At 39.6% G+C, this 15223-nt stretch overlaps 2 protein-coding genes across 3 annotated transcripts; both read right to left on the bottom strand.

Moving 5' to 3' along the window:
- Positions 1 to 7: 7 nt before the first annotated feature.
- LOC146305914 (E3 ubiquitin-protein ligase TRIM39-like) lies at positions 8 to 5803 on the bottom strand. Its single transcript, XM_084712671.1, has 7 exons — positions 5431 to 5803; positions 3899 to 4487; positions 3700 to 3795; positions 3144 to 3377; positions 2233 to 2380; positions 2118 to 2144; positions 8 to 1683 (listed from the first exon to the last, which is right to left on the bottom strand). Exons 2-7 carry the CDS (start codon positions 4475 to 4477, stop codon positions 1112 to 1114), a joined length of 1656 nt encoding a protein of 551 aa, XP_084568797.1. The 5' UTR covers positions 4478 to 4487; positions 5431 to 5803; the 3' UTR covers positions 8 to 1111.
- A 918-nt stretch (positions 5804 to 6721) lies between these two features.
- LOC146305913 (E3 ubiquitin-protein ligase TRIM39) lies at positions 6722 to 13111 on the bottom strand. Of its 2 annotated transcripts, none has more exons than XM_084712667.1 (7): positions 13034 to 13111; positions 9930 to 10929; positions 9453 to 9548; positions 8898 to 9128; positions 8016 to 8163; positions 7854 to 7880; positions 6722 to 7762 (listed from the first exon to the last, which is right to left on the bottom strand). In XM_084712667.1, exons 2-7 carry the CDS (start codon positions 10884 to 10886, stop codon positions 7209 to 7211), a joined length of 2013 nt encoding a protein of 670 aa, XP_084568793.1. In that variant the 5' UTR covers positions 10887 to 10929; positions 13034 to 13111; the 3' UTR covers positions 6722 to 7208. The 2 variants fall into 2 exon arrangements, with proteins under 2 accessions (XP_084568793.1, XP_084568794.1); XM_084712668.1 differs by having other exon boundaries at positions 9930 to 10926; positions 13034 to 13106.
- Positions 13112 to 15223: the final 2112 nt, after the last annotated feature.

The following is a 15223-nucleotide window of genomic DNA, read 5'->3' as shown; positions in this document are numbered from 1 at the left end:
CTGTTTAGTTCTTGTCAACATTATTGTTACCCTCACCCACAAACTTAGTGGTTTTTCATAAGATAGTTACTTCACTTTTCAGTTAGTGTGGTAGCCTACATATTTGTTTTGTATAGTGTTTTTATTCAGTGTCTTTGATAACTTACCAAAACCACCTTGGCTTGTCTGGTCAAAATAAACTTTTTCACTATGTTAGACATAAAAATAGTCTCGCTGTCTATGCTGTTTCTCTGGTGTGGGGACGGGACCTACCTCTCACTCTTCTCCCAAAGTTTTCAGATCTAATGTGGTGAAAGGGTTCATTTCAACTGCACCAGAGTTGGTGGAAAGACTAGCTGAGAAGTTCTTGGCGAGTTTTATTTTGTTTCTGTCAAGTTTGATTTAAAATGGCGATGTTAGCTAGCTACAGTTGCAAATAGTTAGACAATGAGGTGAGATGCTCAAAAACACTGTATACAAAATGAACAGTAAATAATATGTAGGCTGCTACACTAAACTTGAAAAGTGAAGTAACTAACATGAAAAATCACTAACTTTGTAGTTATAATAATAATTATTGACTTGTCCAGGGTGTACCCCGCCTCTCGCCCAATGTCAGCTGGGATAGGCTCCAGCAGCCCGCGACCCTTACGGAATAAGCGGTTACAGAAAATGAATGAATGAATGAATAATAATTATTATAATAACAGCATTGATAATCACCTCAGTGTCTTAGATAACTGTTAGTAATGTTAGCTAGTCAGCTAGCCTGTCATCTTTATTCAAACATGACAGAAACAAAATAAAACTTATCAACTGACTAGGCTAGGCAAAGCTAACATTACTATAGCATCGACAGGAAGTAAACATATGTGCTGCTTGTAACAGGGGTATACATCATACATCATGGGTTACGTTAAAAAATTTATGTAGGTTAGCTAGCTAGTTAGCTAGCATTTTGCTAACATTAGCTATCAGATGTAATACTTTCAAAATATAATATCACATTTTTCTTATTTTTTGGATGTTGTAGGAGATTACTCAACAATGCATACTTTAGGATATTAGGGTTTTGTTAAAGGACCTTATTTGAGGAGCAGGGTTTGTCCTTTCAGAACATTCCACTGTTGAGCTATTCTTTAGTTTGTTTGAGGGAACGTAAGAGAGTGAGATAATCTTGCACAAAGGTAATAACCAAAGCCTCTGATTTCTTGGCCCTGCTGTACAGATAGAAGTATGGGAACAGTTTCTCAGTGAAAGACTCTCCTGTGAAAGAGTAGATGTGCAACTTCCTGTCCACATCATAGAAAGAGACTCTGCCTTCGTTATAGTCCAGATACACTCCTACATTTCTTGGCCTGGGACACAGGTGAAGGACCATGTAGGGTGTACAATGAACTTCATAATCAAAACCCCTCTTTCCTATGGCAAAGAAGCCATTTTCCTTTTTCAGAGTGATCTTCCCTGTTCTGGTTACTGTTTCCTTAGCAACACCAACATCCCAGTCGTTTCTCAGGCCCACTTGGACTTCCCAGTAGTGACGCCCGGAGGTGAAGCCCTTCGTCCCTAAAATCATGGGAGAGTCGAACCTCTCAGGGTCGTCAGATGATGTGGGGCTTGCAGCTTTATTGTACTTCAAACGTTTCCCAAACTCAGACACCACAAGGTAGGAGCCAGCCGTGGCTGGGTCAAAGGTGATTGACTCTGAAAATTAAAATTATATTTCAGATTATTTGATGTGGGGCGGTATGAGGCACAAACTAGCAGATCAAGGCAGCACTAATCCAGCAAATTCTGTGATCTGCACAGTAAAATGACTGATTTCACCCAGGGAGTTTGGTTGGTTTGGAGAGAACTGATTTTTTTTTTTTTAGGTAGACCTTTTTCAAGTGGTTAAAATATCTTTTGTTGGAGATCTTGTCCATGGCAGTTTATTGCTTAACTTCCATGTGGTGGCCCACTCTGCTTCTGAATGCCACCTACTGAAGGTAATGAACTGGCTATGGACAAGTATCCCATACAACCCCAATTCAAACAATATAACCTATGCCTTTAAATTTAGTTAAAACTCTCATCCTGTCAATAATAAGTAGATCTAATTTGCAAGACAAGTAAATTAAATGTGTGTATGATCTCACCTTTATATTGTCTCACCCTGGTCAGTTCTGTAAGAGGTAAAAATGTAACACCACGGTTATGGGAAACTCATAAAATAGAGACATCTCCACTGATGAAGTGAATACAGATATTTACCCATTTCTGTTAGTGTTTTCATCTCTGTTTGAAAAGTGTGCATAAGATGAGTCATGGCTCTCCTCACTGTCTGCACGCACAGATCTGTGTAAACCCTGATCGTAGACCAGTTCTTGGTGACTGATATGGTGCCCAGGGCCTGCAGAGTCTGAAATGATTCACAAACACATGGTCATGAGTGGCACGGAGCTATTTTTTAAATCTTTTTTTATAGCCAACCATCTTCACCCAAGCAGTCAGGTGTCTTGTCACCGATACCTTAAATGAATAGTTCAACATTTCAAGAATAAAAGGGGCAGTTCACCCCAAAATCAAAACCACATATTTTCCCCCTGACCTGTAGTACTATTTATCCATCTAGATTTTTTTGGTGTGAGTTTTAAGAGGAGATATCGGCCATAGAGCTGTGTGCCTTCTCTCCAATACAGTGAGACTAAATGGGAATCAGCTTGTGGTGCTTAAAGTGCCAAAAAAAAAAAATACATTTGAACACCAATGTTTCTGTCCAAAAATCTTAAGCTGGTTGCCCAAGATAATCGACAGATCTTGTTGTGAGCAGTTTCATGTAGGAGCTACTTTCTTTCTGCCAGAAAGAAAGTAGTTCTCTTACTTACAGTAGATACAGCCAGCTAGTTCTACAACATCTGTGATGGCTAAATGCTAAATGAAATGTAACCACAGCTTGCAGTAGTAGGCTACTGTCCTGACTCCTTAATCATCTGTCATCAAAATATGTAGACCACAATCATGTTTAGCCTCATTGTTTTGTAAATTGTTTTTAACCATCGTACAGTTTCACTTGTATAATATTTACTTGTGTCTGAATTTCTGGTATTGTGTCATACTTAGATGCAAGAAAAAGATGCAAATGGAGGGAAACGAGGTGACAGATAATGTGAGTGTTAACTGACCTGCAGCAGTTGAAGGGGGTCGTCACTTTGTGAGAGCTCCTTCAGCTCAGAGTGCCTCCTCTGCAGCTGGCTGATTTCTTCCTGGAGCTCCTCAATCATCTCTTTGTCTTTGTCTTGTGATTTTCTGAGCTTTTCTTCGATATTATGTTTTAGTTTAGTTTGTGCCTCTTGTACATGATGCATCAGGGTATTGAAGAAGTTAGTGCTGTCATCAATCTCTTTATTTGCTTTTTCCTTTAAAAGAATCATGTCATTAGCACAGATTTATATTAAAGTGCAAAATTCTCTACTTGCACGATGTAGTGACATGTATTTGTGTTACACACTGCATGTTTAAAAACTTTTACTATGTTCAGCATCACAGTAAGGACATAGAAGTGCGGGACAGGTGCATTTAGATGAAAATAATATTTTTGTGAAAGACTTCAATTTGAAATAATGTCATTACAATTTTGTTACATCCATTCTAAAACATAACAAATTTCCTCCAAATTACATCACATTACATTGTACAAGTAGAGAATAGTACATGTGCAAAACTTTTCCTGGTACTCACTTTGCTCATTTCAGAGGCGTATGTGAATTCCCTTATTTTTTCTATTCTGTCCTCAATCATCACTTTGATCTTTGCTGTCTTGGACTCAATTTCTTCCTAAAACATAGAATTTCAAGAGAAAAAAAATAGTGAGATAATCAGTCTTTCATATGAGACTCTGTTTACTTTCTGAGACACTTAACACAACAACCTCTCTTACTTTCTTTTGAGCCCCTTCTTCTTCGACCGGCACCGTCTCGTGGTATTTGTGGTCCGTCTCGCTGCACAGCAGACAGATGCACACCTGTTCCTCCCTGCAGAAGAGCTCGAGGAGCCGCACATGCTTCACACAGATCCTCTCCTCCAGGTTCTCCACTGGGTCAGTCAGCTTGTGTCTCATCAGGGAGGGAACTCTGTGGTGAGGCTCCAGGTGGGCTTCGCAGTATGACGTCAGACAGACCAGGCAGGACTTCAGGGCCTTGCGCTTTGCTCTTGTGCACACGTCGCACGTCACCTCCCACGATGCAGCAGCACTTACAAATGTCTCGATTTTCCTCTTCTTTATTTGTGCTGAAATCTCCTCAATGACGGCGTTTGTGGAAATCTCAGGCCTCATGTGGAATCTTTTGTTACACGTAGGGCAGTGGCATAGATCGCTCTGGTCCCAGTGACTGCTCAGACAGGTCTTGCAGAAGTTGTGACCGCAGGGTGTGGTGACCGGATCAGTGAAGACATTCACACAGATCGAACACTGGAAATGATCCTCTGGCAATGAAGCGATGACACTGAATGATGACATAATGGAATCTCTGTGGGAGAAAATGTCATTTATATACTTAAAGAGCAATATGTAGCCATGTGGCATGCAAAAATAAGTACAGCAGCAGTCCAAACAGGAAGTTGGAGCTATAGACTGTATATTAAATAGATTGTAATCCTGTTTATACTATGATTCTCCTGACAGGCAGCATGCAGGAACTCCAAAGGAGCACAGGATCTGCACAAAATTGTAAATTGACCATAACAAGCAATGACAAGCAGTGTTCAAGTGCAAGAGGTTTGGTCTTAAATACACTGCATTTGGAACTGCCTTCTGATATTTAAATTCCAAATTCTAAAAAGTTTTGAAGAATTTATCCACATTTTTGGTAAGAAAATACAAATAAATGTTTTGCTGCTCTGCTTTAGCTGTGTATTCCCTGATCTATGTGAAATATCGAAAGTTTAAATGTCCATGTCCACTTAGTAATGGATCTGTGTACCATGCTGTTTTTTTTTTCATCCTGTGACTCATTCATACCAATCCTTGCTGTCATGACTGCTGTCATTTTTAAGTCTGTTCTAAAAAAAATAATAAGAAGAAAATATGTGTAAAGGAATTACCTGAGAATAAAAATCAAATTTCTTTTTTGTCATTGTTGGAGTAGATATTGGCGTTTAATGGCATAGCACAAAGTAAATGTGATAAAAGCACAATTTTGAGTTCATGCAAACTTTAACACGATGCCAAGTTTTTTGCCTTGTACTAAATACAGACACAAAAACAAAGAAAAAAGACAAAAAGTCAGATAAGTTTTTAGAATCAAATCTATTTTAGGCTGTTTACAATGCGAATCCTGTCCCGCCCGATGAGTCATAGTCACATGAATCAGCCTGCACATCTTAATTTTGCATAACATCTTTATAGTTATGTATTTTTAAAAGCATAAATAATAGAAAAAAACAGCAAAATTAGTTGGAAGAATGACTCACCAGATGCCCTGCAGTTCTTCTGTAAAGTTTGGAGGCTTGAACTGCCTCTGGCATGTAAGATCATTCACAGTAATTTTGGCACCACAAACAATTCAGTACTCATCATCTCAAGACGAGCCGTGTGAGGATGATGAGGCAGCTGCACTGACTTTGGTGGGTGTGGCCAAGAGATACAGTTTCACTGAAACGAAACTTACAGTGTTTTCTGAATTTCCATGAAGCCAGAGGAAGAGACATTTGAGAGAACATTTATTCTTATAAATCATGAACACTTTTCAGTTCAGCATACAACCTTTGCAGCATCAGTCACACTAAACAAAAAATCTACATGCAACCATGAAGTCAGAATCTAAAAACTACTGTCTTTAGATTTATTCATATCTCTCTCTCTCTCTCTCTCTCTCTCTCTCTCTCTCTCTCTCTCTCTCTCTCTCTGTGTGTGTGTGTGTGTGTGTGTGTGTGTGTGTGTGTGTGTGTGTGTGTGTGAATTAGCTAACTTAGCTTAGCAAAAAGACAGAACAGGGGTAAAGGGGCATGTCCAGTGGTAAAACTGATTGATGATGCATTTTAGTTGCTTAGCAGCTGTCACTGTTGCTGTCAATGAAACTTTGCGTCAGTCTCAAACTTCAATAATTTGGTCAGAGTAATTCAAGAATCTGAAGAACATAAAGTAGGGGTGACTGAGGACAGTTGAAACGCTTTTTGTCTCAGCACCTATAAACTGCAGAATTTTTGAGTTCAAACTCTCAGATTTTTGACACAAAGTACAAAAGCAATTTTTTCAACTTTGTTTTATTATTGCACAATTTAAAGAAATGATGAGAAAAAAACAGTCAAACATACACAGAATGGAGGCATTGCCAAGTTCTGCAATTTAAGCAGAACAAAAGCTACTGACACTTGCTGAATTGCAATACTAGATTATATTATTATACATATTATGTTGCATGCTTCTATATGATTTTATGTTTTAGATCAGTTTATTTCCAGCCTTTCCCCAAAAGCAGAAGAAAATTTGGAGGAAATTTGTTATGTTTTAGAATATTATAAAATACATTTAATTGTTTGTTTCTCATTCCAAGTAATTCTAGATTAATCTATGTGAATGGGGTCTCTGATGGGTATTATCCTACGGAAATTTACAGCTGTGAATATATGCAATCATTATGTATTAGTATATGCAGTGACATACCTATTTTTCTAATTTTATTTTGACTTTTTTTTTAAAGATATTCTAACAGAATAAATGCATTAATCTCTTAATTTGGAATTTATCAGTTGTGATTATACAGTTTGGAATTCAAGTAATTAAAATGACCACTTACTGTAGTGTTAGTGGTTATGGAGTTCCCGCATGTCAAATGTTAATTCGCACAAAATAAACTAGATATAATTAATTAGTAAGTTTTTATGATGCTGCTAAGTGGATTTTGTTGCTTTTGGACAGGCTAGCTCTTTCCCCCTGTTTCCAGTTTTCCAAGCTAAGCTAATCACTTGTTATCTCTAGCTTTATATGAGAGTGGTATCATCTTCTTATCTAACCCTTGGCAATATGCGCATTTGCCAAAATGTCAAAATATCCCTTTAAGTCTTTGCGCTGATATGAATAGATAAAGTGTACAATTAGTATATTTGTTGAGCTACACTATACATGTAATCAATATACATAACACAAAAAAATACAAGATTTCATCAAAAATTTAAAGTCACAACAAAATGCAGTCACTTTTCACTTTCATGGGGACTTTTCAGTGCTGTTTTTACTGTCAAAGTTGTCATTAACTTTGCTTGATCAGGCTTTTCTCATTCACCGGACAAATCGCGATGGTATCAGAGGCTTTGTCGCAGCAGTACAGGTAGAAAAAGGGCAAGATCTTCTCTGTGAACTTGTCTTTGAAGGTGTAAATATGGGTCCAAGCCCTCACGTCGTAAAAAGACACTTGCCCCTCCTCGTAGTCCACATACACACCCACTCTCTTGGGCTTGGGGTTTAGGGGGAGCAGTAAGGGCGGGGATGTTGACACACGGTACTCCTGGCCCTTCTTCATGGCTAGAGCCCAGTAGCCCTGCGTGGTGCTTACAGAGATCCTCCCCTTTCTGTTTACAGAGGACCTGGCCACGCCCAGGTACCAGTCGTCCTTTTCCCCCACCTGAACCTCCCAGTAATGTCTCCCTGAGGTGAAGCCCTCGCGGCCCAGGACGATGACCACTGTGTCAAAACGATCAGGGTGGTCCGGGAGGTCCTGCCATGCACCCAGGTGTCTCACCTGATGTCTGTCCTGAGAGAGCTGCAGCCAAGGGTTGGCTGAGTCAGGGTCCAGAGTGATGTCCACTGCACACACACATAAAGATTATATGAGGGATTTATCTTATTAAAGAGTTTCAGGATGATAAAAAGTTTAAATGCAAAAAGAAAAGTTTACCTGCATATTTCATAATCTTTTTGATTTCTGTGAAAAAAAAACAAAATACAAAATTCTCTTCAGATATATTTCGTCCGGCTCATTCTGGTGACGTTCTCAATTTAAAATCGACATGAACAGACACATGTAAAAGACAGACTGGAGTGTTAAAGGAAATCTTACCACTTTCGGCCAGTTTGTCAATCATTTCATTTAACGTTGCCTCCAGTTGGTACACGGATCTCCTGATCATGCCCACACATGTGTCAGTGGGAACACTGGTGTCAGACCAGTCTTTGACAACAGGTGGAGTGCTGAGGGCAGGAAAGTTCTACAGACAGACAGAGCACAAGAAATTTAATCAATTAGTTAACCACATAATAGTATATGCATGAATGAATGAATGAATGACTTTATTTTGAACATAAAATAAGAGTTAACACAACCCTTCCTCATCCCTGCACCTCCCAAAATATCTCTTTTGTGTAGTTTTTTAAATTGATTTATATCACAGACTGAAATTCACATACTTACTTTATTGTATGAACTTCTGTATGTCCTGGGCATGACAGGTTAAAATGATTAAATCTACTACTTTCTTTTAAGGGCACAACAGCCAGTTCAAAGCAGGGCATGCCAAACTAGCCACGTCACTGAAAGGAGCATTCACAGCACCGGCTGATGTATTTTTGATTTTCTGGTGAACTGTCCCTTTAAGTAATAATTTTCAGGGAGCCCTGGAGTGTATTTTAAATTATGTTTGTATTGCAGTACACTTCAGAACAGGAGGAGGGCACTGTTGTTACAACACAAACAGTGTAGAAGGCCTCTGATGTTGCTGCCAAAGCAGATGGTGGAAGAAAAGCCAATGTTAAGGTTAAATTTATCATGATTATATCCTCAACAAAGACAGTGGAGAAAGAAAAAATAGTTCCTCTACTCTATGCAATGGCTGGATTGGAATTTCAGATTGAAATCCACACCTTAAAAAACTTCCCGGGCAATTACCGAAACAATGTTTGTACTGAACTTCAAAGTGTTCCTTCAAACAAAACGCCCTCTCACCTTTAAGAAGTGAATGTGGTCGGTGCGAGCCACGTTCTCCAGGTCTGCGTTCCTCCTCTTAAGCTCAGCGATTTCCTGCTCCAGCTCAGCGATGAAGCCTTCAGCCCACCTCTCCGTCTGCCTCTGCTTCTCCTCGATGGACAAAACCAGCTCGGCCTGAGTCCTCTGGATGGAGCGCACCAGCTCTGAGAAGACCTGCACGCTCTCCTCGACCTCTTTCTGAGCACTGACCTGGAAATACAGACGAGAGCACACAAATCTATGTGGAATAATTCATGAATAATTCCAAAATCTTGAGGCATCAAAGGTTTTGGAGCAGCACATGCTGCCATCCAGACGACACCTTTTTCAGAGACGCCTCTGCATACATCAGCAAGACAAAGACAGGATTCGTTCAACTGAACATAGGTCAAAAGGATTTGCAGATCGTTCTGTTATAATGTCCCAACTTTTTTGGAATTAGGGTTCGTAGACGCATTTAGTGATGGTGTCAGAATTTTAATGTCGCAGTAAGCTCTGGATCAGCAGCTTATATTTAACCTCAGGAGGACTCACTTTGTTTAGCTCCACAGAGTGTTTGATCTCCTCCACCTTTTTCACTCTGTCCTGGATCATCTGCTGGACCTCTATTTCTGTCCTCTTCAGCTGCGCCTGCACAACATGATTTCACACAAACAAGGGTGTTGACAGACATGCACACGATGATTCAACAACTAAAAACATATCCCCATCTCTACTTTTAGTTGTAGTTCTTTGCACAGTTTTAGAGACAAAAACATTTGCCGTTAGCTGATTTAGGTTTCTTCCTTGTGAATATACAGTTTTTCATCACAAGCTGCTATGTTCATATCGTTAATTCATTCAAATAATTTGATATTTGTGCACATATTAAGTGTTTTCTGTTTCTTGTTAGAAGTAATAAATTCAGAGCTTTCATGGTGAGTCTTCAGCTCGGCACAACCATCTGTTGGACTTGGAGGTCCATGGTCTCCGAGTGCCCTTCTAGTTGATCTTTTATTTGTTCCGTCTCACCTTTTTGTCCGTCCACTCTCTCTCCACAGGGACGGTGTAGTGCGCCCTGTGGTCCGTCTCTGTGCAGAGCACGCACACACAGGTCTGATCCTTCTTACAGAACAGCTCCAGGAGCCTCTCGTGCTTCGGACACATCCTGTCCTCCATGTTGGCGACGGGCTCCATCAGCTTGTGCTTGGTGAACCTGGCGGAGTGAGACTTCAGGTGCTCCTCGCAGTAGGATGTCAGACACACGAGGCAGGATTTAACCGCTTTGGGCCTTCCGTCCCCCAGGCAGACATCACAGAGCACTTCCTCCCAGGAAGGAGGCGTGAGTGAAGAGGAGGGAAGTGAAGGTGAGGCCTGAGGAGCTGGAGAAGAAGGGATTTGAGGTGAGGGTGGCGGTGATGTTTGAGGCAGTGGTGGCGGCCCCTGAGCTGTGGCTTGGGGTGACGGTGGAGGAGAGGTTTTGAGCGGTGACACAGGAGGAATCAGTGGTGGTAACTCCTCTTGTTGTGGCTTCGTCTCTCCTGGTTTCTCCTTCTTCCTCCTGTTCTCCTCCTGCTTCTGCTTCAGCTCCTCCAGAAGCTGCTGCCTCTGATCTTCCTCCAAAAGCCGCTCCTCATCCTCCTTTTTCCTCCTCTCCATCGTCAACTTCTTCTCCGTCTCGTCTTCCTTCTCCTCGCTCACCGTTCCCTCCACGCTCCTGACCCTGATCTCCTTGAACTGCTCCGCGATCTCCCTCAGGACCGTGTTGATGCTTATGTCTGGCCTTTTGTAGAAAGACTTCTTACACATAGGACACTGGTACAGAGGGCTGGTTTTCCAGTATCCCAGGATGCAGCTCTGGCAGAAGTTGTGTCCGCAGGGGATGGAGACGGGGTTGGTGAAGACGTCCAGACAGATGGAGCAGTGCACCTGCTCTTCAGAAAGGTTCCCAGTGGTGGCCATTCCTACACGGCGGAGAGGCAGGGTCATTGTCAGCGCAAGAAACCAGGCTCTGAACGGGGCATCAAACCTGCTGTGATATATCGAGGTGGCTGGGGTCAGATGGCATGACTTTATTTATTTAGGGACATTTTCATGCAAATCTACTAAGCAAAGCATGACAGGACTCATTTATTGTTACACATTTCAAGCCAAAGATTTAAAAGTATAAACTTATACCATAAGATTAAGTCAAACCCTTTGTGTTTGTCTTCTTTTTTTGCAATAAATGAGTCCCTATGAGACTTTGGGGAGTGTTGTTTGAAGTTTCTTGAGCCTGACCAGTGCCAGATTTTTTAGGTTGAACCATACTGATATTTGAGAACCCTGTAAAAATGAAGCAGGAGTTTTGTGGAATCAATTGATCTTTTCTCCTAAAACTAAACTGTGTACTATTTATTCACTTAAATTTAATAAATTCCCTGCACTATAAAAATAAGTAGGAGATCCAAAGGAGTTCTCCCTGAATGGTTAAGGTTCTACCCAGAAATATCTGCCTCTGAAAAATCCTTTTTTGATGGAAGGGTAAGTCAAGGGTTCTTTGTAAGAGTAAGCGTTCTATTTATTTTTCTTCTTTTTCTTTTTTTACCATAATATAAAAAAGTTCTCTTTATAGGTGGGTTCTAGACGAACCCCTTGGAAATTAAAGGGGCTCTCAGTAGAACTCCCTTTGTGGGTTCTTGTTAGCACCCTTAAAGGATGTGTTCTGGATACAATCTCTAAAGATTGTTCTGAGTGGAACCATTACACCATCAAAGGTTTCTCTGTAGAATCTCTCTGGATGAAACCTTGCAGATGATTCAAGGTATAACATAATTAGAATTTGAATTAGAAATCATTGCAAAATTACCTCAACTTGTCTTTTCATAAACATTTAGTTAAACAAAGATTTTGTGTGACAGTGAATTTCTAAAAATCTGATAATAGATATATCATGACATAAGCAAAAAATTTTCAAAAGGAGATGAGGTTTCCACCAAGGTATGAACTGAGGGATATTTCACAGCTGAAAAATATACTTAACAGTGCTCTCTGCTGGATACACTATGTCATGACAATGGTGTTTTCTTTGTACTTAATTACGACAATTAATATCTTAAGCTAATATTTGTTACTTCAAATGATTTTGTGCCATTTCAGAACTTGATTTTTTTTTTTTTTTAACTAACACATCGGTCCATGACAGTTCTTATAGATTTATTCAATTAAATTATCATGATACAATTGAATTAATTAATTAATTTATTCATTCATTCATTTATTTTACAAAATGTTTCACTGTTTAATGGATAGTTTAATTTCTAATTCTAAAATAGTTGATACATTATTTTATTTATTATTTTATTTCATTCATGTTATTTTTAGACAATTTCATATTTTCTATTATTTATATTCAAAATATATTTTGTACTTTACTTACTAAAAAAAATTCTGCATTTTATTTTATGTAAGCAGTCAAAGTGAAACACACTCTATTGTCATATGTATGTTATGGGTATTCTGTGTTGACATTTCTCTTGTGTTGTTTTTTCACTACATATAAGTGTAAGCAGGCTACATCAAATTATTCCAAGGGAATGAAGGGGTTCCTTATATATTCTTGCAAGGAGTCCTTGACTTAGAAAACACTGATTTAAACAACACATTTGTGTCTCTACTTGAATTTCAAGCTAAATATATCAGGTTTTTTAATTAGCTTGCACACTGACAGCATATCTGTTAAGCTGCAAGTAAGTGAGTTTGACTTTTGACACAGGCAGCTCTCTGCTTGAGGCCTAGATACTCATAGCAGACCAGTTAACCTCCATCAAAAAATCTTGGTCAAGTCAGCTGTCTGTCTTGTAGTGCTTCCCTTCTCTAAATAGTAATTTGGGTTATTTTTTTTACATGATCATGCCTCAGAAAATGCAAACTTGTATCTACAATTGAAGCCTTTCCTTGAATTTTCCAAGATCTTAGCTGAAATAAAAGTTATTAGCTCAGGTCACAACTTTTACACAACCAAATTGTAATGAGATAATCCCAGAATACAAACAACACTCCCTGAAGAGACCGACTGGTGCACGGAGAAGCAGATGAGACAGTAAAGAAATGAAAATGCAGGAGAGGAAAAAGCAGAGATATGCAGTCACACTCACCAGAGAGCAGCTGCCTCAAGACTCCGCTGTACACTGACACATGAGACTGTCTGTAACCACAGCCACCTCCAACTACCCCCCCACTAATACACACACACACACCTCAGACCCAAAATATACCCCCCTCCCTCCCCCCACCTCTTTCTACCCCAGATACAAATTTATACTGTCCCGGCCGTGGCCCTCAGAGCTCCATGGCTTTAACCCTTTGGAGGACACCAGCAGTCCAGCTTGGATCAAATACAAGAGGGGAACAAAACAAAAACAAAACACTAGAGGGAGCAAAAGTACACATATTCTTTATTCATGTAGAAGTACAGATACTTGTGAAAAAAAAAAGAAAAAAACATTTAACTTCTTTAATGCAGTAAAAGTCAGTAAAAGTCTCTCATTATGTCTTTTGCATCTTTTTTGTCCTTATGTCTTTTTTGTCTTGTTACATCATTTGCTTCATTTTTGTTTTGTTACATCTCTTACAGATTGTTACATCTTTCTTGTCTTGTTATTGTTTTCATCTTGTCATGTCTGTTGTGTGTGATATGCACTGATGGAGTCATATTTTCTGTTATTGTCCCATCCATTTAGGTTGAAATCAGTCTTGATGTTGGGAAGGCATGTGTGCAATGATGCAAAATTAAAATAATCTAAAATTCCCTTCAAATGCATTAAAACTAAAGTAATAGTAGATTAATAATTAATAAATAAATAAATTAAAGGTGGCCCTTTAGCTCAGTTGGTAGAGCATTTCTACTTTGTTATTTCCAACCTCTGCAAAACACACCACTGTCATGTCCAAGAAGTCAGGTTAAGTTATGTTTAGTTTTTGTCTTGTGTCTATGTTGTCTCGTGGCTTCCTGTTTTATTTTGACACCTAACTCTCCTCTTGTTTCAGGTAACTTGCTCCTTCCCCCTTGTGTGATCCCACTGGTCTGATTGTCTGCCCTGCCCTGATTGTTTCCACCTGTTTCCCATTACCTCGTGTGTGGGTATATAGTCTGTGTTTCCCTTTGTCCTGTGCCAGTTCGTCTTGTCTTGTGTGCCAGAGAACCCATGTCTGTTTACTCCACAACTCTTGTCAATTCAGGTTTTGTATTCTTTGATACTTTGTTTTGCCTTAGCTTTGCCTTATGTTATTTTGATACTTTGTCTTGTTATTTTTCCTCGAAAGAGTGATTTTGATTTCTTCTGTGTTTATAGTATTTTTCCTCATCAGAGTGTTTTTTGTTAGTTTGAGATCTTCCTCGATTGAGTGATTTTCCTTTGTTACTTTGATATTAAAAGATTGTATATTTGACCTTGTCTCTAGAGTCGTGCATTTGGGTTCAGTTCTAGTTCGGTTGTGACAACCACAGTGCAACAGCCTTGCAACACTAAAGGAAACAGTGGTTTGGTATTTGGTTTCTTCTTCTCAGGGGAAGTTAGTGTTGATTTTTTTATGGCTATAATTGTAATTTTGATAAAGGTGTAATTTGTGTTATTTGAAACATGTCAAATGTTAAAACAGCCTCATTAATTTGGTATAACAGGGTCACTTTGATTTACTGTAAAGTGTTTCTCCTATATGTCCTGGAGGTGGTGCACATGAGTCTATAGCTTGGCTTTAAAGGACCAGTGTGTAGAATTTAGTGGCATTTAGCACTGAATTTGCAGATTGCAACCAACTGAATACACCCTCCCCTTCCAAGTCTGATTGACTCAAATTCCAACAAGAAATTATCATATCATATAAAATATAATATAATATAATATAATATAATATAATATAATATAATATAATATAATATAATATAATATAATATAATATAATATAATAAGGGCGGCACGGTGGTGCAGCGGTTAGCACTGCCGCCTCACAGCAAGAAGGTCCTGAGTTCGATCCCCCAGCTCCCCGACTGGGTCAGGGCCTTTCTGTGTGGAGTTTGCATGTTCTCCCCGTGTCTGCGTGGGTTCTCTCCGGGTTCTCTGGCTTCCTCCCACAGTCCAAAGACATGCATTCTAGGTTAATTGGTGACTCTAAATTGCCCGTAGGTGTGCATGTGAGTGTGAGTGGTTGTCTGTCTATGTGTCAGCCCTGCGATGAACTGGCGACTTGTCCAGGGTGTACCCCGCCTCTCGCCCAATGTCAGCTGGGATAGGCTCCAGCAGCCCCGCGACCCTTACGGACTAAGCGGTTACAGAAAATGAATGAGG

The sequence above is a fragment of the Lutjanus erythropterus genome, chromosome 23, assembly GCF_056507025.1.
Source record: "Lutjanus erythropterus isolate fLutEry1 chromosome 23, fLutEry1.hap2, whole genome shotgun sequence".
Classification (NCBI taxonomy): Eukaryota; Metazoa; Chordata; class Actinopteri; order Lutjaniformes; family Lutjanidae; genus Lutjanus; species Lutjanus erythropterus.
This window is presented reverse-complemented; position numbering and strand designations above follow the sequence as displayed.